This window comes from Perna viridis, chromosome 2, assembly GCF_037379345.1.
Source record: "Perna viridis isolate PV_CMFRI_1.1 ecotype Kerala chromosome 2, ASM3737934v1, whole genome shotgun sequence".
In the NCBI taxonomy this organism is placed as follows: domain Eukaryota; kingdom Metazoa; phylum Mollusca; class Bivalvia; order Mytilida; family Mytilidae; genus Perna; species Perna viridis.
In genome coordinates this window covers 21,385,448-21,411,658 of record NC_142446.1, presented here as the reverse complement: position 1 = coordinate 21,411,658, position 26,211 = coordinate 21,385,448, and the positions used below count along the sequence as shown (strand labels likewise).

Genomic DNA, 26,211 nt, shown 5'->3' with positions numbered 1-26,211 from the left:
GTCAGCTGGATCAAAAAGCTCAGAGAATTATTGAATGCGCTAGTACATGGTAGAGATTTCCTCATACTTGGTAGGAAACGATTCCAAATCATCTTCCAAATAAATAGAAGAAAATTTTCAAAATGCTGGAATTTTTGATCGACAACATATTTGTCCAGTGTAGTGGACACGTTTTTCTACAAACGGTCGGCATTCCAATGGGAACAAATTGTGCTCCTCTAAACGCTGACTTATTCACTCTTATCAGGCTGACTTTATAGTTGATCTAATCCAAAGGAAGGTCCATTTTTAGCCATATCCTTTGATCTCAGTTTTCGCTATATAGAAGACGTATCATCGTTAAACTCATTTACTTTTGTTTCTTTGTACATATTATTTTGGTTATTTTATGTTCTTTGTTGTGTGTGTCTGTCTTCCCTGTCTGGTCTTTGTCCCTGGATTACATTCTTTTGATTTCCGCTAGAATCTTGGTTCCCTTGATTACTCTTGTATATTATCCAAAGTCAGTACAGTAATAATTGAAGACTATACTCTTCAAGTGGAGTACTACCATGCTTGATAATGACCCAAATAAAACTCATTTAAACATTTACGTAAAGTTGTGTAACTATAATTTAAAAGTGGGAGCTTGAAGCCTAAGTTCACGAATAGACACTTTGATACGTAGTCTAGAGAATATCAATTAATCATTCAATATACTTCTGCTCCTGTACAATTTACTCCATTGTACTATATTTGTAACATCCAATTGTATCCTTTGTGGAATACTTTACCGAAAAATAAATAAATATAAAATTTTATTTGGGGATATCTTATAATAGTTAGTTTTCCATGGCTGTTAAATTGTTTCCATGTACACATTGATTAAATCAAGTATCTGGAATGGCTTCCTTTCAGGACACTAATTAAACAGGTACTGTCTTTTAAAAAGGATAGCCGACGCGGTAAAATTTTGTTCTTTTTACTTATAATTTTCTACATTTAATTCAGGAAATAACACATGGCACGCAATTTCGATGCAGTTTTTTCCGAACGCCACTAAGTTATCAGTATTTGGCCAATCGGGAAACAGAATTGCGATCTGGTGACTTGCGTTTACATGGAAGAGTAATCAAAGGAACCAAGGTTATAGAAGATCATGGAAAATCGTCTTTAAGGTCCAAGGGTAAAAAGAGAAACTATACCGACTGTGTCAGAAAAAAATCAAAGACTAAAGTCTCCAAAATCGCTAATCGTCAAATATGCTATGCCACTGATTTTGGCTTGCTTTCAACATCCGAAATGGCACGAATGCAATATGCTCTAAAATTCAGTGACTTCCGCTAGAATACTGATTCCCTTGATATGATTACTCCTTCAGAATCCGTGATGACTCGAATGTTTTTCAATCAAAACAACTGGTTACTAATTAGTGCGGGTAATATTCCACAACTTTCTCTCCAATTTTTAGCGATCTTTAGGTTGTTTAAGATATTGACCAAGGAACCAGATCAGGAACCAGATTAAATAACTGGCAATGGCAATAAATATATATCGTGGCCCTGATAATATATATGGTAATGGTTGGATAGAGTTCACAATGTAAGGTATTAATGACTTGGATGGTTTTTGATGTGACATGTTATCCAGGATGTATTAAGAGTAAGGGAACCAAGATTCTAGCGGAAATCAAAAGAATGTAATCCAGGGACAAAGACCAGACATGGAAAACTGACATATACAACAAAGAACATAAAATAACCAAATTAACACATACAAAGTAACAAAGGTAAATGAGCAACTCGGACTACACTAAAAACTGGGAGCATGGACCTGGTGCATCGGTAGGTAAGCGTCTTCTGCTTTTCTAGAAACACCCCCAAGTTGCTCATAAAAAGTCAAGATATTAATAAGTATCCAGGATGTTTTAAGATATCAATTAATATCCAGGATGACTTTAAAAAATCAATTAGCATCCAGAATATAATTTCATGGGATGTCTTTTCGCAAAATTTTTTTTATCCAAGATATTATTTCATGGTTAAATATCATCTTGGAAAATATTTACTTACTAGTTCATGTATTTTTCTTATTTTTAAAAAAGTTTTACTCAAGAGTTAATTGCTACTTTGCTTTAAAAATACAATGCATATACATAACAAAAATGAAATTACACCTTTTGTAAGAAGGTCTCTCATTTGATATAGGAACCGCGGGTCTGCAGACGCAGGTTTCCGATTACTTTGAGCAAGGACATATTATATGCTGCAAAAAAGTATTATCCGTATTTAGCCAAAATAGGACGTCATATTAGAATAAACAATATTGTACAAAATGTCCTATATATATATCTGACACATATACTTTAGTAGGTATTACTTTTGCAGAATAGCGCATCAACCATATGATTACTCCAGCAATGCTAGAGGTTGTCTGGCTAGCTCGAAATTCCAATCTCTTTCCTTGTAGGAGTACCATATGACATAATACGGATATGATATGCCCTTGCTGGAAGTAATCGGAAACCTGCGAGACCCGCGGTTACTATGTCCAATGATTTCAGATTTTCAGATTTTATTATACACTAAGACAGTACAGGACTGTAATAAGAGGCAGTCAACTACAACATCCAATACTATGGTGAACATGACAGAAGTGTAACAAACATTTATACAAGTAACATTCTAACACAATTAATAAAAAGTACTGCCTGCAATATATGAGTAAGGTATAATCGATGTGCATAGGGGAGAACTGAGTTCAGTAATGTCGATTCAAGTAAAAAGTTGTCTATAAATAATGGCAATGTTTTTAGAACGGTAACAATACACAACGACAACATGCCTTGCTTCTTCGACAGAGATGGATTCTTGTGGTAGTAGGTCGGTATAAGTTTCACACGCAGTTGGTGTACAACCTCGTTTGTGCATACAAATAGGAAGTGAAACTCATCGCCAACCAATCTATCATTACAAAGATAACAGAAACGCTCTTCACGAGGAATGTTATTCCGTCGTCCGGTTTCTATAGGAAATCGTATATTGCTACAACGAAATTTCGCGTAACTCTGACGTCTCTTCTTTAAGTAGTTTTCTAACTTGAACTCGCATGTCGGTTTTAAATGAACTGACCCTTTGAGCTATTCAACATATTACAATACCAACTCTGTATAAATTAACTGATCTTTTAGAATCTGTTGTATACATGATTTTATCTCAATTGATTCCAGTGCACACTGACCGTCCCAAATATAACTCAGACCTGAGTCATCTAAAACACGATCATTTCTTCCACTACCGTTTGTCAACAAAGGTATAGATGCAATTAATTTAGCTAACATCCTCCATCACAAAAACGTTACCAACAAAATTCCCCCATATTTCAAAGACAAATCCATACCAATTATTTCATATTCCTATACTTCACCCATCGCATCCAAAATTTTCAATTATAAAAGGCTATTGCAGAACCTCGAGATTGAGGACTTCAATGCTAAACCATCTGACTGTTCTTGCAAAACCTCTCCATTCAAATATGGTCCTTCTGGTCACATCGTTACGGGAGATTTAACCATTATCGAAAACGAATCTCTGCTTAATATCCTTTCTAAAGGTCCCAAATACCGTGAACCACGCTCCATAAATTGGAATTATAACTTTAAAGTTCTTATGGATGCCGTCGAGGACTATGCAAGAAAATGGATAAAAAGCGAACAAGAAGACATTGATTCTCTGTCAGAGTGGTTACAGGCCGTGAGGTCTTTAATTTTGAAACGAATGAAAGTTTTAAGTAGGTCAATGAGTGCCAAGGCTACATCAGTTTTCAAGACTCCGATGTAGCAAAAACATTGTCTACTATACATGACAAATATGTTGTCGTACCAGCAGACAAAGCCCAAAACAACATTGTTTTTGTCTGCAAAACGTTTTATATCCAATGTTTATTATCAGAGGTAGACGTAGAAAACAATAGCAGTGATAAGACCTACACTGCTACCACTCCCTCCAAAGAAGAGATTGTGGAAAACCATAAATCTGTGCTAACCTCTTTTGGTCTCTTTACCAAGGACGATGATTGTGATTTACCGTCTATGTACTGGATTCCTAAACTTCACAAGAATCCATACAAACAAGTTTCATAGCTGGATCTGCAAAATGTACCACCAAACCTCTTTCAAAACTTTTAACTTCTATACTCACAACTGTCAAAGAGGGTCTACAGTCCTACCACTTGTTACTCCAGTAGTGGTATTAATTCAATATGGATCCTGAAAAATTCGAAAGATCTTTTGAAGATAATCAGTTCAAGACTATTATCGGAAAATAATAGCATTAAAACCTATGATTTTCCAACACTGTATACTTCTATTCCCCATACTCAGTTAAAATCACGACTTAAAAACATTATACATCGTTGTTTTTTTCAAAAAAGATGGTACATCTAATGCAAATATATAGTTCTTAGTAGAGATTCCTCATACTTTGTAAGAAATAATTCCAAATCATCTTCCAAACATACAGAGGAAGTTGTTTACAAAATGCTGGAATGTTTAATCGACAACATATTTGACCAGTGTGGAGGACGTGTTTTTTAAAAAAACGGTCGGCATTCCAATGGGAACAAATTGTGATCCTTTACTTGCTGACCTATTCCTTCACTCTTATGAGGCTGACTTTATAGCTGATCTGATCAGAAAGAAAGATTGGCTAGATCCTTCAATCTCAGTTTCCGCTATATAGATGACGTATTATCTTTAAACAATCCTAATTTCGGGGGTTTGATACATCGCATCTACCCAAACGAACTTGAGATGAAGGATACTACAGACACTGTGAAGTCAGCCTCATATCTTGACCTACACTTAGAAATCGATGGTAAAGGAAAACTACTGACCAAACTTTACGACAAACGTGATGACTTTTCATTCAGAATTGTCAACTTTCTTTTCATCTGTGGCAACATCCCTTCGGCTCCTGCGTATGCAGTATTCATATAACAACTCATACGTTATGCCAGAGCTTGCCGAAACTACGCAGACTTTTTGTATCGCCCTAGAACTCTAACAAATAGGCTTCTGGAACAGGGTTATGTTGCTACAGGATTGAAGTCACCACTACAGAAGTTTTATGGTCGTCATCATGAACTCGTGGATCGTTATGGTGTATCCATTAGCACCATGAAAACTGATTTATTCAACGGATCATAGTTTTCCTTTCCTCGTTTGTCTCCCCGGACTTGATTTTTTATGAGCAACTCGGCGGTGTTTCTATAAAAGCAGAGGACGGTGCACCTGGTCCATGGTCCCAGTTTTTAGTGGAGTCCGAGTTGCTCATTTACTTTTGTTACTTTGTATGTATGATTTTAGTTACTTTATGTTCTTTGTTGTGTATGTCTGTTTTCCATGTCTGGTCTTTGTCCCTGGATTACATTCTTTCGATTACCGCTACAACCTTGGTTCCCTTGATTACTCTAAAATCGATTTAATAAAATCGATCCATTTTGACTTCAAAAGATTTGTTGAGTGCATTTGAAAAGTAATTGATACATAATACCTGATAGTTTTGATTGATTTGTGGACAGTTTTGACCAGAAGCACAACATTCTAATCTTAACCTTTTTGCCAGCGGGTAGGCACCTGTCTCCCCATAAACCATATAATTCGCTGTTCTGGAGTGTAAACTAAGCACTCTTTTCAAAACTGTAAATATATCTTTTCCAAAACCTGTTTATCCTCAAATCCCCACACTTCACAATAATAAAGTACTATGGGTAAAACAAGGGAATCTCTTAACTGAAGATCTACAGGGATTGGAATATTACGCAATTTTGTATAAAAGGCAAACAGAGCCTTCTGTGCCTGCGCTGCTAACTTATTTTTTTGCAACAGTGTATTTTCCATTATAATTAAACATAATACCTAAATAATACCTAATAATATCTAAAATTTCAACTACTGATCCAAACAGTTTGAACTCATAATTACGTTTTGACTTTCTCTTTGTCAATATAACAGTTTTAGTTTTATCAACATTAATACCAAGACGCCATTCATTACAATAATGTGTTATGTCTTAAATTGTGTGATCGGAGCGGAGAGGTCATGGCATGGCTCCTCGAGATGTCGACTGCCTCCCCGTCCGACACGTTTTTATGGACAGTCACTATAATTTTCGAGTGGAGTGACATTTTGTTGTTGGGGAAAACTAGTTCGTGTTAGATTCTGGTGGAGTGATGGTATTTTCTTGCCATGTCTAGCATGCATGTAATTTGGTTTTGTGTCCGTGTCCCATCGGACACTGCATGCTTTCGAGGCTGGCCTGGTAAATAAAGATACCAAGTTTTTACTCTTTATTGTCCTAAACGTACACAGTGATCAAAATATATTTTGCTAATAAGTTAAGCTTAATACTATTTATACTTCTAGTTATTTGATTAAAATACTTTTTTCGTTTATTTATTTTAATAAATAAGAATTTAATTATTTACTTAGTTGCTTTAAATGAAACTTCAACTAAAAATTTTACTTCTAAAATTATAATTATAAAATTTAGAAATAAGATATCGATTTAAATTGTTCACGTACCTGGTAAATAAAGATATCAAGTTTTTACTCTTTATTGTCCTAAACGTACACAGTGATATCAGGGCTGGGTTGAGCTCCCTTAAAATCCCAGTATCACGTGCTGTCGGACCTGTCTTTTATTTACCAATGAAATATCTTAATTTTACTTAATTTCCAAAGATGAATATTCATAACGCCTTAGTATAGGAAACGTTTGGTTATGTAAGATTACGTTTACTCAAACTTACGTTGTCTTTTTATGTATGACACTGTTTTAATTTATTTATTCTTAAACAATGGAAACTATTACCCAAAGCAATTAAATACATTTTGCTAATCTCTATAAAGTGTCAGTTTTTTACCTAAATTATTAGCAAGACAATTGAGCAGACACCAAAGAATTCAAACCTATTTAGCCTATCGTCACAGATTACGTATTATTTAATGTTACAAATATTTCTTTCTTTCGGCTAAATTTACAAATATGTCGAGACATCATCTATTTACTTAAGCTAAAATGCAATTTTATTTATTTTTATTTTTTGCTGAATCACACAGAATTTTACTGCATCACAAATGTTCAAAAACTCTCAAACAATTCTGACGGTCATCTGGCGTTTCAGCTAAAATTGCTGTATCATCAGCATAAAATAATACGAATATTATTATGTATGTTCTAAGCATATATTTACATTTATCATTAATATCCTGCAGCCCATTTACATTATTATGAACAAAATATTTTTCTAGGTCTGACAAAAAAATACCAAACAAAAAAGGAGACAAATTCTCACCTTGACGTACTCCAATATCACAGAAAAAAAAGTCCAGATACATCACCTCCCAATTTTACACATGATTTAATGCTGCGATACATATTATATACCACATTTATTATTTTACCAGAAACATTATTTTTAACCAGCTTTTGCCATAATCCAAGCCTCCAGACAGTGTCAAAGGCCTTTTTAAAGTCGACAAATGTACAAAAAAGTTTCTTCCCCATAGCCAGATAGATCTCTATCAATACATGCAAGCAGAAAATGTTATCTGTGGTAGCATATCCCTTTCTAAACCCGGCCTGACTGTCCGGAATCAAAGAATATAAATTACCATATTCAGATAATCTGTTATTTAATAAAGAAGTAAGGACTTTTCCAATAGAAGACACTGATGTTATTCCTCTGTATGCATCTGGGTTCGTAGGATCCCCCTAATTTTTGTAAATAGGAATGAAAATTCCCATGGTCCAAACTTCCGGTTTGGTGCCAGTATTCAAAACTAGGTTAAAGAGCTTTACATAAATAGGCAAAAGTGAAGCAATAGTGGACTTAAGATACTCGTTAGCGACATTATCGCAACCCGCAGCCTTTCCGTTCTTTAAAAAATTGACTGCTCGCACAATCTCGTCAGCGGTAATTTCTCCTTTCAGAATATCATTAACCACTTCCTCATCACTATCGGATATAACAAAATCAAAATCATCACGCTCTGAATCTCACTTAAAGCTGCATTAGCTATCAAATTTGTTCAGTTTTGATCCTAATGAATTTTGCTGTTAAAATGAAATAAGTTTGTAGTAATGCAATTGAAGCGATAAATGTCTATAATACCTTCAGAATATTGTGAAAACAACGTTTTTTTTTAATCAAAGATATTTTTCGCCATTACTTCCGAAGATTGCCGACAGGACATTAACCTGGGTTCAAAATACTTTAACCTTGGTTAAAAAATAACAATAACGGATACACAGGTAAGCACGTGTCTTGTTGACAATTCATTTCATCTATTTCTTGATTAGTTTTCAAATAAATGATTACAGTTATTGACCATATTTGTGCCACATTATATCACAATGCGTAAATTTTAAAAGGATCCTTGGATAATATTCAAACTTATGACTTTTACGGCTTGAATCCGACGGTCTTCCTTGCCATTGATTACCACTTTCGCTTTGCAATCAGATGTGTTTTTTAAACAGAGACCCTTACAGCACATGCGTGGATTAAGGTCACCAGAAGTCACATGCATACGGATTTATCTTGGTCGATTTTTTGTCTTGCAAGACAATAAATATATAGACACCTATTTCATGTATTTAACACATTTTATTTGTGGATTTCGAATGAAATGATACAGGAAAAGTACAATTTGGTAGAAATAATTCAAAGCTGAGGTATATTTCAACAGAAACAAAAATTACGAAAATGACAGATAATGCAGCTTTAAGATTTTTGAAAAAAAAATCATACAGAGAATCCAAAGAAACCTGTGGACCACTATCGGAGTTTCCGTTGAAATTATCTAAAAGCTTCCATAACTCACGGGATCCGTTTTTTGCCGTGTCGCGTAGATGATTTTCTAATCTGAACAGACAGTCCGCGAGACTTTTATTAAGTTCTTGTCTATAATTTTTGCCAGTAGATTTTAATGCAACTCTGCTCTCTTCGGTTTTTAGTTCGCTATGTCTGTGTTTAGCTTCATGAAAAAGCTTTCTCTTTCAGCGGCAATTTTCACTAATCCAAGGTTCTCTGCGAAGTCGTTTCGAAGTTATGTCCAAAAGTATTGCACGCGCAATCCGTAAATGCCAAGTTTAACCTATTTACAAAACGATCTAAACCCTCCTGTAAAGTATCGGGATCAATTGAGTCGAGATCACCCGTATATTGATCAAGTAATTCCGCTTCACTGAACCGTTTAACAAATTCACCTTGTTTGTCAAATACACTAAATTCCCCAACAAAGGGGAGTATATCTGCTGAATCACATAATAAATAATCTACAATGCTAGAATCCTTGCATGTAGTTTTATCAATACCAGTATCATTGCCAACTCTACCGTTGGCTATATACATGTTATTGTTCCTACAAAAATGTATAAGCTTATAACCATATGTTACCTAGTGAGATCTTGTGATGATCTATCTAATGGTATATTATTCAACAACAATTTTCTATAATCATACATAGAGTTTTAAATAGTATTATTATCATAATTAAGAAACTGCAAAAGTCCCTCATTGGGTACAATATAATCTGATAACCGACTACATCTACTATTAAAATCTCCTATTAATCCACAAAAAGAATATTTCGGTTTAAGTGCAAAAATATCATTCACCAATTCATCAAAGGCTTCATTCGATATGTATTTTGATCATGAAACAAGTCTGTATAACATAGTTTTGTACGACAAAAAATTATTTCATTATGACAGAATTCAATTTTGTGTACACAAAATTGATTTTGATTACAAAAAGATTAAGTCCTATTCAGAGTCCCGTACAATACGCCATTTTCATTTTCACAAATTGATAGGGGCGGGCCATCCTGAGGCCACCTTTGGATCCACCTACATGTATGTGCGTCTGTGTGGTACTTTGTTCTATGGCGTTCACGGCTTTGTCATTTGCGTGGTCTAATATGTATGACTCACTTACCATGCTAACGGAGGCGACCAACAAGAATTAGCCTCACATCATGATTATCACCGGCTTAGTTTTGTTCACGGATTGTTTCCTTCGATACTATTCTAATATTACACTGTACTTCTTCTAGACAATTGGTCTACAGGGAACAAAACATGAACCTTACCGTTTGAAATAAGAAGTTGCTGGATAAATTAAGCCAAAAAGTCAGACACCACCAGTCGACTTTCAGAAAACCATACACACGAGCAATAATTAAATACGAAAGCGAAAATAGAACTTTGAACGATAAATCACTTCCGGATTTTTATATCGGGTTTACTATTGATTATTTTGCGTAGTAGTAGGTTATGGATAATGACATTCTTAGTGAACGAGCAGTGAACAATGAGGTATGTACTTTTATTAAGTGTATGAATTCAGGTATTTGTAATATTTAAAGATCACGTTTATGGCGCAGATGTTGAGCTAACACACAGGAACTTCCCACTATCAAATATGTAACCTGAATATAGTCTATGGAATGCCTTAACTGTCTGATGAGATACGCATTTGTTTACGTGTTGTTAACTTTATATTACTTGCTGTGGTTTTTATAATTACATGTGGTCATTTTGTATTTACGTTATGTAGGAACATCTTTACATTATGTCGTTTTGTCTTTACGTTCTGTCATTTCGTCATTACGTTCTGTAATTTTATCTTTACGTTCTGTCGTTTTATGATTACGTTATGTCAAAATAGACGTCACAACGCCGATTAGAAAAATGCTGAACGAAATACACTTGGGTAGTCTATCCAGTCATCCTAGAGTGTTTATTCTATAGTAAAAAATAGCTTATTTGTTATTTACGTTCAATATCATCACAACTGATACACCTGGGACTCTGTTGATGACTTGTGGCGATTTTCGTAGTCAGAATATATTTTTTTAATTCCCAAAACATTGGAATTTCCACTCCTGCGAAAATTTGCACAAATTTGACTCTACAAGTTATTGCGTGACTAAATTTATTTTCTACATTAATAAACCACCAAAACTAATTTTCAAGAAAGAATTAAAAAAAAATTAAAATATTACCCTTACCCCTAGAAAACTGGTCCCAGTATCAAACATAATTTTTATTCACAGCATACCGACACCGTGAAACTCATATTTTAGGCATTCATAATTAAGATAATGATTTACTCAACATATCTGATCAATTCAGGCGTTTGAATTTCTTTATGAATTTTTCCTTTTTATGAAAAAAAACACATTATTGTCGCCTACGCTCTTGAAATTAGCAAATATGTTGGATGCACCGATAATGAAAGCAATAGCCCGCAACATGCCCAGTGTACGCCGTTTATATGTTAAAAATTAACATATTTCTTCATGTTGAGGTTTTTTTCATAGGTAGGGGTGGTAATTTTTGCACCAACTTTACTTTCAAATATTAATTATCTGGCCCATTTGAAAGCTTAGACACTATACAAATCTACTGTATCACACAAAAGCTTGTTTAAACTACGGTATTCTGAAAAAAAAAGATAATAACGGGTGATATAGAAGAAATTCTGAAATTCTGTAAATTCTACTTTTTACGATTTTATAGTAATTGTACCCCTATTAAAAAATCACACGCCTGAATTGTTCAGATATTTTTGGCAAATAATTATCTTTTAAATTATGAATGCCTAAAATATGAGTTTCACAGTGTCGGTATGCTGTAAATGAGAATTATGCTTGATACTGAGACCAGTTTTTTTTCGGGGAAGGGGTTAAATTTTAAAACATTTAAAAAAATCTTTCTTGAAAATCAGTTAATGGTGGTTTATTAATTCAGGAAATTTAATTTCTATCGAATGATTCGAAATTTGAGACTTTTTAGTCGAGTAATATCTTGTAGAGTCGAAGTTATGCGACTTTTTACGGGAATATTGAAATTCCCATTTTGGTATTTTTTATTTTTATTATCATTTTTTGTTTTGGTTTTATAAATTCTGACTACGAAAATCGCCACAAGTCGCTAACAGAATCCAAGAAATTTCAGTTGTGAATATCCCGAACATAAATAACAAATACTAGTAAGCCATTTTTTACTGAAGAATAAATACTCTAGGGGTTTCGACATTGAAAAATATGTCAATTTAAGCGATTTCTTTGAGACAGAGTATTCATTTTGATACAAAACCCAAGTGTTACCGCAAATTTCTTGGTATCATTGTAAAGCTGAGACATTTGGCAGCATATTGATACATACATATGTGTATTTACTTCGTTTTGCAGAAAAAAAAGAAGTTAGAAGTATAAAAAAAACGTAAAAAAGATGCTCCAAGGACCCTTAATAGCTCACCTACTTATTTATTTTTTTTGTTTTTTTTTTCAAGGACAATAACTCTTACAAGGAGCTGTCCAACAATTTTCACTCAATGAACACTTTGGTAGGACTTATCAGAAGGATCCTTTTATCAATTGAAAGTTTCATTCTATCTATTATAGTTTTCAGAATATTGACTGAAAACTGCTAAAAACACATTTTTTTTGTCTTTTAAGGGCAAAAAATGTAACAAGGAGTCATCCAACAAGTTTGATCCCCACAAACATTTGTAGGTCGTGTCATAGGGATCATTTCAACAATTTAAAGTTTTATTCTATCTATCATGGTTTTCAAGATATTGGCTAAAATTTGTAAAAAAAAAATAATCATTTTTGACCTTTCAAGTGCAATAACTCTAACAAGGAAACGTCTGACATCTTTTTCTCCCTGGATACTTTAGTAAGCCTTATAATATGGATCATTTCAGCAATAAAAGAATTTGGCAAACCCTAACGGTTTTGGAGATATATGCAAAAAACTATTGTCTGACCCCTATGTACTATTATTAGTAACGGCGGCCATGTTTTTCGACGAAACAAAAATCCCCATTTCAGTTCTATGGAGGATACCACAAGAAACATTCATACCAAGTTTGGTTCTAATTGGTTTAGTAGTTTCAGGGGAGAAGAATTTTAACGACGACGGACGGCGACGGACGCCAAGTGATGGCAATAGTTCACATAGTCTTGGGACAGGTGAGCTAAAAAATGATTTTTGCCTCAACGAGGTATAAAAAGTTGCCAAAAATACAAAAAAAAAAGTATTGTTTTGAATTGAGCAGATATGTTGAGTAAATCATTGTCTTAATTATGAATGTCTAAAATATGAGTTTCACAGTGTCGGTATGCTATGAATGAAAATTATGTTTGATACGGCGAATGTTTTTGGAATTAAAAAATAATATGTTCTGACTACGAAAATCGCCACAAGTCATCAACAGAGTCCCAAGTGTATCCATTGTGATAATGTTGAACGTAAATAACAAATAAGCTATTTTTTACAACAGAATAAATACTCTAGGGTGACTGGATAGACTACCCAAGTGCATTTCGTTCAGCATTTTTCTAATCGGCGTTGTGACGTCTATTTTGCCTTTTACGCACGTAATCATGAAATTTTTGTCCACATCACGTAAAGAAGAAACCACATCACGTAAAGAAGAAATCACTGCACGTAAAGAAAAGAAAATGCACATAAAGTATTTAGAGATCGATATAACGTAAAGATGAAACGACCTCACGTTATAAGAAAACCACTGCACGTAAAGATAAATCCACATAATGTAAATATATGTTGACATAACGTAATCATAAAACGACAGAACGTAAAGACAAAATTACAGAACGTAAAGACGAAATGGCAGAAAACGACATAATGTAAAGATGTTCTTACATAACGTAAATACAAAATGACCACATGTCATTATAAAACCACAGCAAGTAATATAAAGTTGACAACACGTAAACAAATGTGTATCTCATCAGACAGTTTAGGCGTTCCATACTATACTCGGCGTCACATAAATAACATACTGTTAAAATTTGAATAAAAATATTTTCTACGACTTTATTGACACCAACCGTCGTTTAAATTGTCTTAAATGACTTGCTCATTCGTTTAGCCAAACAGCTTCTCAAAAACAAGTCGCTTATTAGCTTAAATCATGCGTAACAAATCCTTACGGGAAAATCCCATACTAATATCCGCCATGTTGGTTTTTACGGGACGATTTGTTTACAAACGAAGTGCGTAAGTTCCCGTCGAACTCCGGTGACAATCGTCTGCTTGATCAACTTCTCGGTATTATACGTTGTTCGCGTAAAATAAATCCGAGATATCCGAAATAACGCCGACTTTCATTCTGGGTTCTTCGGTTTTTGGACAAACCATTTAAACGTAAACAACATCTCCTAGCAACCCGATCACTGTAAACATGGCCGACTTTTTACAATGTAAATATTGCCACCTAGAATTAAAATCTGACCGGAATTTAACGATTCAATGTTTAGGGAGAAGCCGTTTGGCTAAACGAATGAGCAAGTCATTTAAGACAATTTAAACGACGGTAGGTGTCAATAAAGTCGTAGAAAATATTTTTATTCAAATTTTAACAGTATGTTATTTATGTGACGCCGACTATAGTCGGGCTGCACATTTAATAGAGGGAGCAAGTCCCTGTGCATCAACAGCATTTAACAAATAATCATATTACCGGTGTTAATAAAACCATGATCGCGTTAGGAGTTAGACACGGCGAATATGTACCATATGGTATCTTGCATATATATCTCGGTCATCTTTACTGATTTTAAACATCAAAACGAGACAGCGGAAAACAAAACAATCTATTATTACGTTATTTATGTATTGGATATGGTTAAATATATTAACGATTTCTCGATCATCGGTTCTCGAGTCCGTTCAAAAAGTTGCCAATATTTTCATGAGGTATTTGCTTCATTTGCCTCAATGTAGTTACGGCCCTGAACTGATGTCTATGGCAAGCCAAAGTGGACAAAAATGCCTACTTATCAATATTTATAAATAATTATAAATATTTATAATTCATTTATAAATATTAATAATTCAAATCTAAATACATGTATTTATAATTCATTTATAAATATTTTTAAATGTGGCAATTATTAATATTAATAATTCAATTATACTTATTTTCAGTTCAATTATAAATATTTACAATCAATTATATATATTAATTAAATCAATTATGAATATCTGTAATTCATTATTAATAATTATAATTCATTTATGAATAATCATTATTCATTTATAAGTATTCATAATTCATTTACAAATATCGATAATGCAATTATTAATATTTATACAAATTTTTAAAATGGCATTTTTTATCACTTTAGTTTGCCATTAATGTCGGGATATTTGGTCCTTTAACAAACATGGTTGTAGTTACCCCCTCAGGCCTCTTTTTCATAAAAAAAGACATTAGGGGTCTGACACAAAGTTCAAAATAAAGTCGTAAACTCACGCGTAGTCGCTGTTCCGGAGCTTGGTATGACAACAGTTTTTATAAGATCTAAAAAATTGCGATAGTATTATGTAATGATATTGTCATTGTTATTTTTTTATTCGATAACTTTAGTTATAGTGAAACAATTGTCATGAAATTTTGAATATTGCCACTTGCTTGAAAAGGTAGCTTGTTATTTAAGATGGGAGTCACTGACCCCTTCCGTTCTACAAAAAGGGACCTAAGTAGTAAAATAGGTGTTTATTTGAAAATAAATTGATATAGAAGATTCACTGCTCATTCAATTTTGACAATTCCTTTTTTTAATTTGTTTGATTTGATAATAATAAATATTACGTAGTTTGCTTATTAGTACTTTACCCCTGAGCTAGAGGGTTTCATTGGCGCCTAGTGTGAAGCTTCTGTTTTTAAGAATATTTAACAGATTTTAAATAGCATTTAGCATTTTGAGACGTCAGACCACACCCTAAAAATCAACTTTTTTATTTCTGGTCCGATTTTGAATTTATTTTCATTGGATTCCTCGTGGAAATCCTTATTTGCATTTTGCAAATGCTCATGTTTTTTAAGTTACAAGATCAAAGGAGCCAAAAAATGACATTTTTTAAAGACTATTTTAAGAATTTTTCCTCTGATTTCAATGATTTTTTTGTGTAAATTGTTCCTCTATACAAGGGCTTAAAAGTAGTACTAGTATTCTAGCATATTTACTCTATATTTAACCGCTTTTGAGATCATGGGATACAAAGTTTTTACTGAAATTGAATTTCAAAATGTTGTGCAATATTGTATCCAAAACAGTTGTCGTGTCCAAAATGAACTGTTTAGTTCCTATGTTTAAGTATGCCAAAAACTGATACGCGGTATTGTGTCCATACTTGCCCCCAAGTGAGCAGAGTTCGACTGGCTGTGGTCGTGTTTTGCTACGCTCGATGAAGCTTTTATTCGCCTTTATTTCAAAACCCATAACAGATAGAAGAAAACTATGACTTCCTATCCTCTTCAGTTCGATGAGATCTATCTTAAAGACGTTGTAGAATATTTCAAATTGATGCAATGTCTCACTAACCACTTCTAACGTTTCCATTACTTTACATGTTAAAAAAGTAATTTTCAAAGTTTCACTGTGAATTCCCAGGACAAATGACATCTTAAAGTTGCATACCATTGCGAAGCTTGGAAAATAAGGCTTCCAAAATTATTATGCTAATGGTACGATGATTGGTAATTCTTCACAAAATTTACTTGAATAAATAATACTGAAAATCCACATTTTTACCTTTCTGCTAACTGACAGCATGGAGACAAATTACTCACACATGCAAACAAGATTCATACACTTTTGTAGTTAATTACATATATGATTGTAAAGTACACATTCTTAGCTTTATTTTGACTACTTTTAACCATAATACACACAAATAATGCACTTACAATACCTATGTCTAGGCTCAGTGTGTTTTTGGTACTACATGGGTGGGGGTGGCCATTTGACCCGGAAGTGGTTAGTGAGACCCAACGACCGTTTTAGAGTTATTGCCTATTTTATGCCAATTTACCTTATTTGGCAGTTTTTAGTTTTTTTTACGTGAAAACTATGCCAGTTAGCCTAAAATGTTAACTGTATTACATGAACATGAAGACATGACCTTTCATCGGTTAAAATTACATTGAAATCGGATAGCATTTAAGGAGTTACAACCCCTGAAATATCATTTCATTTGACGATTTTTCACAAACATATGAGAATCATATGATTATCATATGAATCGAGCACCATATGATTATAATATGTGGCACATTTGGCTGTGTAGTATCGGAAACTTCCAACGGATATAGTTTGACGATTGGTCTTATCACCGTTTTTAGTCTTAATATGTGTGGCACCTATAAGTCCGTCGTCACCAGCAGACAAAGCCCAAAAACAATATTGTTTTTGTCTGCAAAACGTTTTACATCCAATGTTTATTAGCAGAGGTAGACGTAGAAAATAATAGCAGTGATAAGACCTATACTGCTACCACACTCTCCAAAGAAGAGATTGTGGAAAACCATAAATCTGTGCTATCCTCTTTTGGTCTCTACCAAGGACGATGATTGTGATTTACCGTCTATGTACTGGATTCCTAAACTCCACAAGAATCCATACAAACTAAGTTTCATAGATGGGTCTGCAAAATGTACCTACAAACCTCTTTCAAAACTTTTAACTTCTGTACTCACAACTGTCAAAGAGGGTTTGCAGTCCTACCACAGCACTTGTTACTCCCATAGTGGTATTAATTCAATGTGGATTCTGAAAAATTCGAAAGATTATTTGGAGGCAATCAGTTCAAGACTATTATCTGAATATAATAGCATTAAAACCAATGATTTTTCAACACTTTATACTTCTATTCCCTATACTCGGTTGAAATCCCTACTTAAAAACATTATACATCGTTGGTTTTTTTTTCAAAAAAGATGGTACACCTAGATACAAATATATAGTTCTTGGTAGAGATTCCTCATACTTTGTAAGAAATAATTCCAAATCATCTTCCAAATATACAGAGGAAGATGTTTACAAAATGCTGAAATTTTTAATCGATAACATATTTGTTCAGTGTGGTGGACGTGTTTTTCAACAAACGGTCGGCATTCCAATGGGAACAAACTGTGCTTCTTTACTTCCTGACCTATTCCTTCACTCTGATGAGGCTGACTATATAGCTGATCTGATCCGAAAGAAAGAATATCGTTTGGCTAGATCCTTTAATCTCAGTTTCCGCTATATAGATGACGTATTATCTTTAAACAATGCTAATTTCGGGGACTTGATACATCGCATCTACTCCAAAGAACTTGAGATAAAGGATACTACAGACACTGTGAAGTCAGCCTCATATCTTGACCTACACTTAGAAATCAATGGTAAAGGAAAACTATTGACCAAACTTTACGACGAACGTGATGACTTTTCATTCAGAATTGTCAACTTTCCTTTCATCTGTGGCAACATCCCTTCAGCACCTGCGTGTTGAGTGTTCATATCACAACTCATACGTTATGCCAGAGCTTTCCGAAACTATACAGACCTTTTTGTATCGCGCTAGAACTTTAATAAATTGGCTTTTGGAACAGGGTTATGTTGCTACAAGATTGAAGTCATCACTAAATAAGTTTTATGGTCGTCATCATGAACTCGTGGATCGTTATGGTGTATCCATCTGCACCATGAAAACTGATTATTCAACGGGTCAAAGTTTTCCTTCCTGGTTTGTCTACCCCGGACTTGACTTTTTATGAACAACTCGGCGGATGTTTCTATAAAAGCAGAGGACGCTTACCCTACCGGTGCACCTGGTCCATGCTCCCAGTTTTTAGTGGAGTCTGAGTTGCTCATTTGCTTTTGTTACCTTTGTATGTATTAATTTGGTTATCTTATGTTCTTCGTTGTGTGTGTCTGTTTTCCATGTCTTGTCCTTGTCCCTGGATTACATTCTTTTGATTACCGCTATAACCTATAACCTTGGTTCCCTTGATTACTCTCTGGAATAAGGTCACATACTATTCCTATTTTCCAATGAATTCTCGGAACTTCATTATGAATTTGCACATTTCCAACTCGTACTGATTGTTCATTGTATCCGGACGATTTATGGAACTCCCGCAACGATGTCAGGCATTCTGTTCTCCACCGCGACCAAAAATGCTCAATGAGTTCGTTTTGCCTTTCCAGTATTTTGTTATAATTTGGTGTACTTGTAAAATTCGTGGTGTTCATTTCAGTATTTGGATATGGTACTGTAGTCATTTTTCGCCTATATAGTAGATGAGCTGGTGTTAACGCCTCAGAGTCTTTGATGTCTGAGGACGGATGTGTTAACGGTCTGTCATTTAGTACGCATTCAATTTCTATGATTACGGTTTGAAGAGTTTCCATGGTAATTTGCGCACGTCCTAGAATCTTTTTCAATGTTGTTTTTGTTAATGCTGTTAGTCTCTCCCAGGAACCTCCGTACCAGGGAGCACGTTTAGGAATAAATTTCCATTTAATTCCTCGACTGGAAAGAGTCTCTTTCAGTGTTTGTGAATTACATAGTCTCTAATTCCTCTGATCCTGTAGTGAATAATGTAGCGTTGTCGGAAATTAAAGTTCGAGGTAACGACCTTCGGCTGGCAAATCGACGGAATGCCTGAATAAACGCATGTTCGGTCAAATTTGGTACGACTTCAAGTTGTAAAGCTCTAGTAGTAGCACATGTAAATAGACACATGTAGGCTTTACTCAAAGTTCCATTTCTGTTTTTGACTAACAGTGCTCCAGTGAAATCTATACCACAAAGGTGAAAGGTGGATCGTCTTCCAATCGCATTTTCGGTAAAGATGGTGAATCCGGTGCTCTATACGATTTTCCAATAACCTTGCGACATATAACACATTTGTTAAGTATTTTCTTTATTATTTGACGAATCGTAGGGATCCAGTAGATTTGCCGAATGTACGTTACAACTTAATTCAATCCGGAAGGTAACATTTTAATATGTGTACCCCGAATCAACAACCTAGAAAACGGATTACTTGCCGGTAGTAAATACGGAAACTTCAGTAAAATTCCGGTACAAATGGATATCCAAAAAGGGTGCAGCATATTTCGCTCATAATATGCTACAGGTGTAACCAGCAAAAGCACGAAGTTGAATTTATAGATGTATATATTCAATAAAAAATCTTCTTGTCGCTATGTCCCCCTCATGTCGCTTTTTCTTGAGATCTTCATGATTCTTGTCACTTATTGACGCTTCTTGACATTTATTGTCGTTAATTGGTGAGTGGTATAAAGGCATACTCTCGTAGTATGACGGAATCGAAAAGAAATATCGGGATCTAAATAATTATTGAAGACCATATCATGAATGCGTTTTCGGGAAGCAGATATGAAATTCCGATCTCCGAAAGACGTGACTTCCCAGCCTCTCAGTGCTTCCAAATTATGACTTAAATTTACAAAGTTATACCGTTATGAAGGTTCACAAAATGTGACCGCCAGTCATTCCTTTCGGACTAGATGGGTGGAAAGAGGTGTTTCAGGCCATTGTTGGGTATATTTGTATATTTTGCCAAAATAGTGCACGAAATTAATCAAAGCATTTCCGATTTTGTTGCTCCTCCAGGTCTAGTTTGTCTACAGGTTTTCGTTTGGGATATCTGTACTTTTAAGTGTAATTTCTGCACAACCTTCGAGTGGATATTTATTAAACTTTATATTACATGTATATGAAGATTTCATCAGCAAAATAACATATTGGTGTGCATAAGGGAAGATTATATGTCGAGTCGACTGCTTGCAAATTAGCGTCAACGACAGCTAACATGCAATGATCCTCTCCCAAAATATAAATATCTCAAAATCTTTTTTGTTGGAATTGACCTTTTGCAGTTTTGAACGTTTACCTTAACGGAGTCGAACATCATGTCTATACAAAGTCTTGCATATTCCCGTTGGTCGAGACATCAGCGATATATAACAAAATAACGGTTCATTGTAAATAAAGTTAAATGTAATTTGAATACAAATGGCTCAGTCCCTTATGGGCAAAGCTTATAACCGGTGTGTATCACTTTCAGTGGCGGATACGAAGGGGCAAATGGGATATGTTCGCTATTCCTAAAATACGAACAAAATGTATATTTTTACATAAATCGTGATTTTCCATAAATTGTAACCAAAACAGTTTCGCACCTAATCCCGCGCTTTGTAGTTAAAATTATATTTCTTGTACTCTCAAAAGCAAATGTTGAGTTTTCTACTGTACAAGTCCGAGAAAGCAGATGCGTCGTTGGCAACGGATAGATGCCGACACATATTTCTCAACAAACATTGATTTCTGTTGGTTTCATAACATTCTTATTTATACACTAAAAAATTACATTTACGGAGTATCCATTTGATTTTATATGAGCGAGGAAAAAGGGGAAAGTCTGTGCTAAACTGGATACTTTGATTAAAGAAAAAATCGGTCTCAATATTTGATAATATGGAACTTAATTTTTGTTCTTGTGAATAGAAACTGTGTTAAAGAAAAAAAAGATAAAATGTACATGTGCTAGTATATTTTGAAATATTTAAGAATGTTTTGTTTTATAACAGAAGCATCTAAAATCTCTGATATCTCAACTTGAAAAATCTTCTACGGAGCAAAACTCGATTATCAAGTCCTTCAAAGAGGTGAACAGAAAACAACAGATTTTACTTGGTGAAAAAGATTCAAAGATATCTGAATTACAAACAGATTTGTTTAAATTTAAAAACAAGGAAGCAAGCAAATCCCACAAAGATAAAGATGGATTTGAAAGTTGTCAAACATGTAAGGAAAAAGAAAGACAACTTCTGGATGCACATAATACTATTCAATTGGTACAGATAAGAAATCGGGAATTAGAAAATGCCAATAATCAATATGTTCAAGAACTCGAGGCAACAAAGGTTCAACTGGAAAGAAGTCAAAAAGCTAATTATAAACTTGAACAAAATATCTCAAAGTGTGAACGTGAAAATGAAGAAATGAGAAAACAGATTGACGACTGGGTAAAAAGGAAACATTCTTCAGGTAAATACATTCCGCTCATAATTAAAAGCTTCTACTATTTAATTCTACACACACCTTTCTTAAATTAGACACGCCTTCAGTTTAAGTTTGATGCACTTGCTTTCTAAGATTAGACACAATCGCACTAAAGTAAGACACACCTTCACACTTAGATTTAAAAAGGCACAAATTCATACTCCAGTAAGTCACGATATACCTCATCAGTTAGACATATCTTCTTTCTTATATTAGACACACCTACACACAACATCTTTCACATTCATGACAGACACGCCCCCAGTCTCAAATAACATGTGTTTTAAAACTCAGGTGAGACACACCTTAGATTTCAAGTTTGACACACTTTCACCCCAAGATTAGATTCACCTTCACACTCATATTAGACATGCGATCATTGTCTTCACATTCAAGTTTGACACATCTTTCACACTAATATATGACACGCTATTACACTATTAGACACGCTTACACGCTTTCACACTATTAGACACGCTTACTCACTATTAGACACGCTTTCACACATATATTAGAAACGCTTTCTCACTTATATTTGACTTTTAACTGATTTTAGAAATCAACTGAATGTTTCAGTCAGAAATTCTTTAAAAAATTGAAAAGGACATTCTGAACAATATGATAACAAATGATTTTTATTATTTATTTCAGTATATGAAAATATAAATTGATAAGCATTTTTCACCACCTTTTTAGGTCATCTGGACAAAGACCATGTGAGCTATTGCCATCACTTGGTGTCCGTCGTCTGCCGTCGTTAACCTTATCTAAAACCGCTAGGTGGATTATTACCAAATTGTATCACCTGCATCTTTAGGGTATCTTCTTTCAAAACTGTATCGATTATATATATCAAGCGTAAGTCATTGCCGCCGTTGCTATTTTTACACCACAGGGGTCAAGTCACATTTCTACAGGAGGTCTCTTAAAATATGTCCATTTGGAAAGTTGTAAGACGAATCCCGGTTAAGAGTTATTGCCTTTGAATGACAAAAAATGACGTTTTTATTTGTTTTTATTTTTGTTTTTTTCTTTCCAATATCTTGAAAACCATAAGAGAAAGAAATGAAGTTTTTATCATTATTTACGGCTACTGAAGTCTGCATTGGATCGAATCTGTAGGACTTATCCTTGTTATGGTTATTTCCATTGGAAGGCGAAAAATGGCGCTTTTCCAGTTTTAGCCTATATTTTGATAATCAGAATAGATAGACGAAAACTTTCAATTCTCGTTTGCATAAGATTGCAGTTTTGTTAAAGATATTGCATGAACCAGGAAAGCCTCTAGTTCTCCCTTGTTTTTTATTAACAGATACCTTAATTTAAGTACACTTTGGCTTTACGAGAAAATTTATAAAACCAAGATAATACAAAAAAAAAAAAAAAGAAAATGTTGAATACATCCTGGTTGTTACATTATATATTTTATGAAGATTAGCACAATATAACATAATAAGTGTTATCAATTCAAATGGTGGGAATATGCTTTTGATTCTTTAATATTGTATCTGAATAAAGACAATCGTGTTTTGTTAATTTCGTGCAATATTTGGGCAGAAATTAGCTAATAATAGCCTGGAGCTCTGGATCCGCATTTGGCCAACGAAAACAAGTGTAGCTGCCAATGAACTGAACTTGAAAATTTCATATGCATCTTTGAAAATTCTCCATCGGAAATCAACAAACCAACTGTACAAAAAATGCAGATGATTTTGTCATCTGCATTTATTTCTAAGAAAACAGTTATTTTTTTACACTAGAATAATTGTCTGTAACATAATGTGATATTAAGTTTCGACGGATATTAACGAGTTTTACTTATAGTGAGTGTACAGATGTATGCTGCTGTAAACAGGGAGCTCTGTGAAAAAATGATGAATGAGCTGGAGGACATGTTGAGAACACAGTTAGAAATGTACGATACCATTATAGAGGTGGATAAATACAAAGACCCTCCCCCAGACTGTCATCTTCCCCTGTTGGTACTATGTATAAATGCTTCCAGACTAGGAACTGATGTCACTCAAGCTCTCAATAAAGTCAATAGTAAGTTAATGTACTGATCATTATTAAGAATGACTGACAAGTATCGCTGTGCCATTTGAATATTTCCAGAAATGATTTGTGATTTTTAGCTTGGAGACTGCACCTTACAATGGCTAAAACCCCAAGCTAATCTACTTTGGTTCTACTAAAATGTGATTTGGCTCTTATAAGACTGTACAGAGTAGAAATAATGAAATAGTCAGGAACATCTGCAAAGAGAGTTAACCTTACCGAAGAGTTTAACACTCAATCTCAGACGGAGAATACACTTTTTGTGAGATTGCTCACAGTACATTTTTTGTATTTCTACTTTAGTTCATCTGCCCAAGGTTACAAAAATTATAATATAATAGCGAGATATCAAGCTTTGCATAAGGGAAGTTTTGACCAATACGGATAATTATTTAGTCGGTTTATGGCAGTGCCGGGTAGCATCAATATTCAAAAAAGAAGTTATTTGTCCAAGCTGACTGTAACAAATATGTGTACAAACAGTAATATTAGGAGACAGTGTGCTACTTTTAGGAGACGATGTAATTATGAACGATGCTAATGTCAATATTTGTTGTATTCGAAAATTTCATTTTGGTCCGAAAAGTCAAATTAAGGATTTACGTTTGCAGTAAAAACTATTAACGCATTCAAAATGTACATTTTATATTTTAGGGAGTAGAACAGTAGCAGTTATCGTTCTTCACCACAAAGAAATACATGCACTGCCTCGACAACCGAGTGAAAAGTTGCTGATAGGCAAAGACTACAAGGATATTAACTTAATCGTGGACATAGCTTATCTCACTACAAAGGGCATTTATCCATGTGAAATGAACAATAGATCTATGGACAGACTGTTCAATTTTATCAAATCTAATTGCAAGGTGTGAAGTTGTGCTTGACAATGACATAAGTGGTAATAACTGCATTTTTTTAAATTCTCAGAAACTCTAGAGTTAAAGGCTGTGTAATAAAAACAAAAGATAGGTGAAAAGGGGGAGAAAGTTTTTCATTTGTATAGGTTATTTTTTATGTTTGTGTTAAAAAACCTTAACAAACATAAAATAATGATACACCCCAGAAAAAAATGAGAAAAATCTTTTATACTCTCATTCGGTCTCTACAAAGGAGGAAGATTGTGTCCAAACAATCAAGGCTATATGGGTTGTACAGTGAAACCTGTCTCAACCGAACCTTAAATAATCCGAAAACCTGTCTAAACCAGACACTTTTTGGAGTCCCTTTGTATCAATTTTAATGTAGTTTAACCTGAGCAAACCGAACTCCTTTCTAAACCGAACAAATTTTAAGTCCAAAAGAGATTGGGTTTAGACAGGTTTCATAGTAAATAGTCCCTATAATCGAAATTCTGAAAGTGTGAGGGGGTCAACGAGTATCCGTGTGTTTTCATTCCGTATTGTTAATGTTCACACTTATACTGGCAAAAAAGCAGTGGAACGATTCAAGTACGTCAAAATCACAAAACATGACCTATACGTGAACACATGAAACAGAATGTCTACATAAACAATAACCGAATAAAAAAGATTACACATGAAAACTGAAGATAAGGGAAACAAGACGTCACGCATATAAAAAAACACTTGCAATGTGGTGTCATCTAGTTTACCCACTTTTAAGTACAGGTATAATTAAACATATGGGGTTATGTTGTTTTAACAATTTAAGTTTGTTTCTGAAATGTACCTGTATTTTACCTGTGATGATTTCTATAATTTATTATTGAATTAAGTAAAATATGCACGTTTTAACAATAAATCTTTCACAAACTGTAAACATTATGCTTAATTTCAATAACAAAATTTGTAAAACTTATACAATTTTGACGAAATACTTTACAAATTTGCTAAAATATGTATGATTTTGAAGAAATATTTTAAACGTTTAATAAAATATGCTTAATTTTAAATAAAACTTTTTGCCGAAATACCCTATGTTTTTGGTGAAATATCTTTAACGTGTTTAATGAAATATGCTTAATTTCAAATTGAACTGATGCAATTTTTAAAAATTTCTTTATTGTTTGACTGCTTAATTATTACTTATTTCATATTTTTTAGTGAATTAATTAACAATCTGAAAAACAAAATTGGTCAGTAAACAAGCTTATAAGTGACATAATGTGAATAGTATTCTGCATCCAAGCTAGGATTTTTAAATTTCATCCACCAAAGCTGTGCCATTGAAACAGGCCTTGCCA

General features: G+C 34.0%; 2 protein-coding genes across 5 annotated transcripts in view; one reads left to right on the top strand and one right to left on the bottom strand.

The window, feature by feature from the left end:
• LOC148624042 (interferon-induced protein 44-like) overlaps nt 1–10,269 on the bottom strand; it is a 16,715-nt gene extending 6,446 nt beyond the window's left edge. The window contains exon 1 of one of the 3 annotated variants that reach the window (XM_088566473.1): nt 10,136–10,269. Coding sequence is in view for 1 of the 3 variants with exons in the window: in XM_088566471.1 (XP_088422597.1) it covers nt 9,982–9,984 (3 nt within the window). In the remaining 2 variants the exon portion in view is untranslated. The other 2 variants (XM_088566471.1, XM_088566472.1) reach the window with 2 other exon arrangements.
• On the top strand, nt 10,222–26,211 carry LOC148624041 (uncharacterized). 2 transcript variants are annotated; one of them, XM_088566476.1, is made up of 5 exons: nt 10,222–10,361; nt 21,476–21,935; nt 23,775–23,996; nt 24,663–24,906; nt 26,072–26,211. In XM_088566476.1, the coding sequence occupies exons 1-4, from the start codon at nt 10,320–10,322 to the stop codon at nt 24,878–24,880; spliced, it is 942 nt and encodes a 313-aa protein (XP_088422602.1). In that variant the 5' UTR covers nt 10,222–10,319; the 3' UTR covers nt 24,881–24,906; nt 26,072–26,211. The 2 variants fall into 2 exon arrangements, with proteins under 2 accessions (XP_088422602.1, XP_088422601.1); XM_088566475.1 differs by lacking the exon at nt 26,072–26,211 and having other exon boundaries at nt 24,663–24,984.

Coding starts and splice junctions, on each gene's coding strand:
- LOC148624041 (XM_088566476.1), top strand. CDS start 10,320: ATGGATAATGACATTCTTAGTGAACGAGCAGTGAACAATGAG. Junction 21,936..23,774: donor AAAAAGGAAACATTCTTCAG/GTAAATACATTC, acceptor TTTTACTTATAG/TGAGTGTACAGATGTATGCT. Junction 23,997..24,662: donor AGCTCTCAATAAAGTCAATA/GTAAGTTAATGT, acceptor TTTATATTTTAG/GGAGTAGAACAGTAGCAGTT.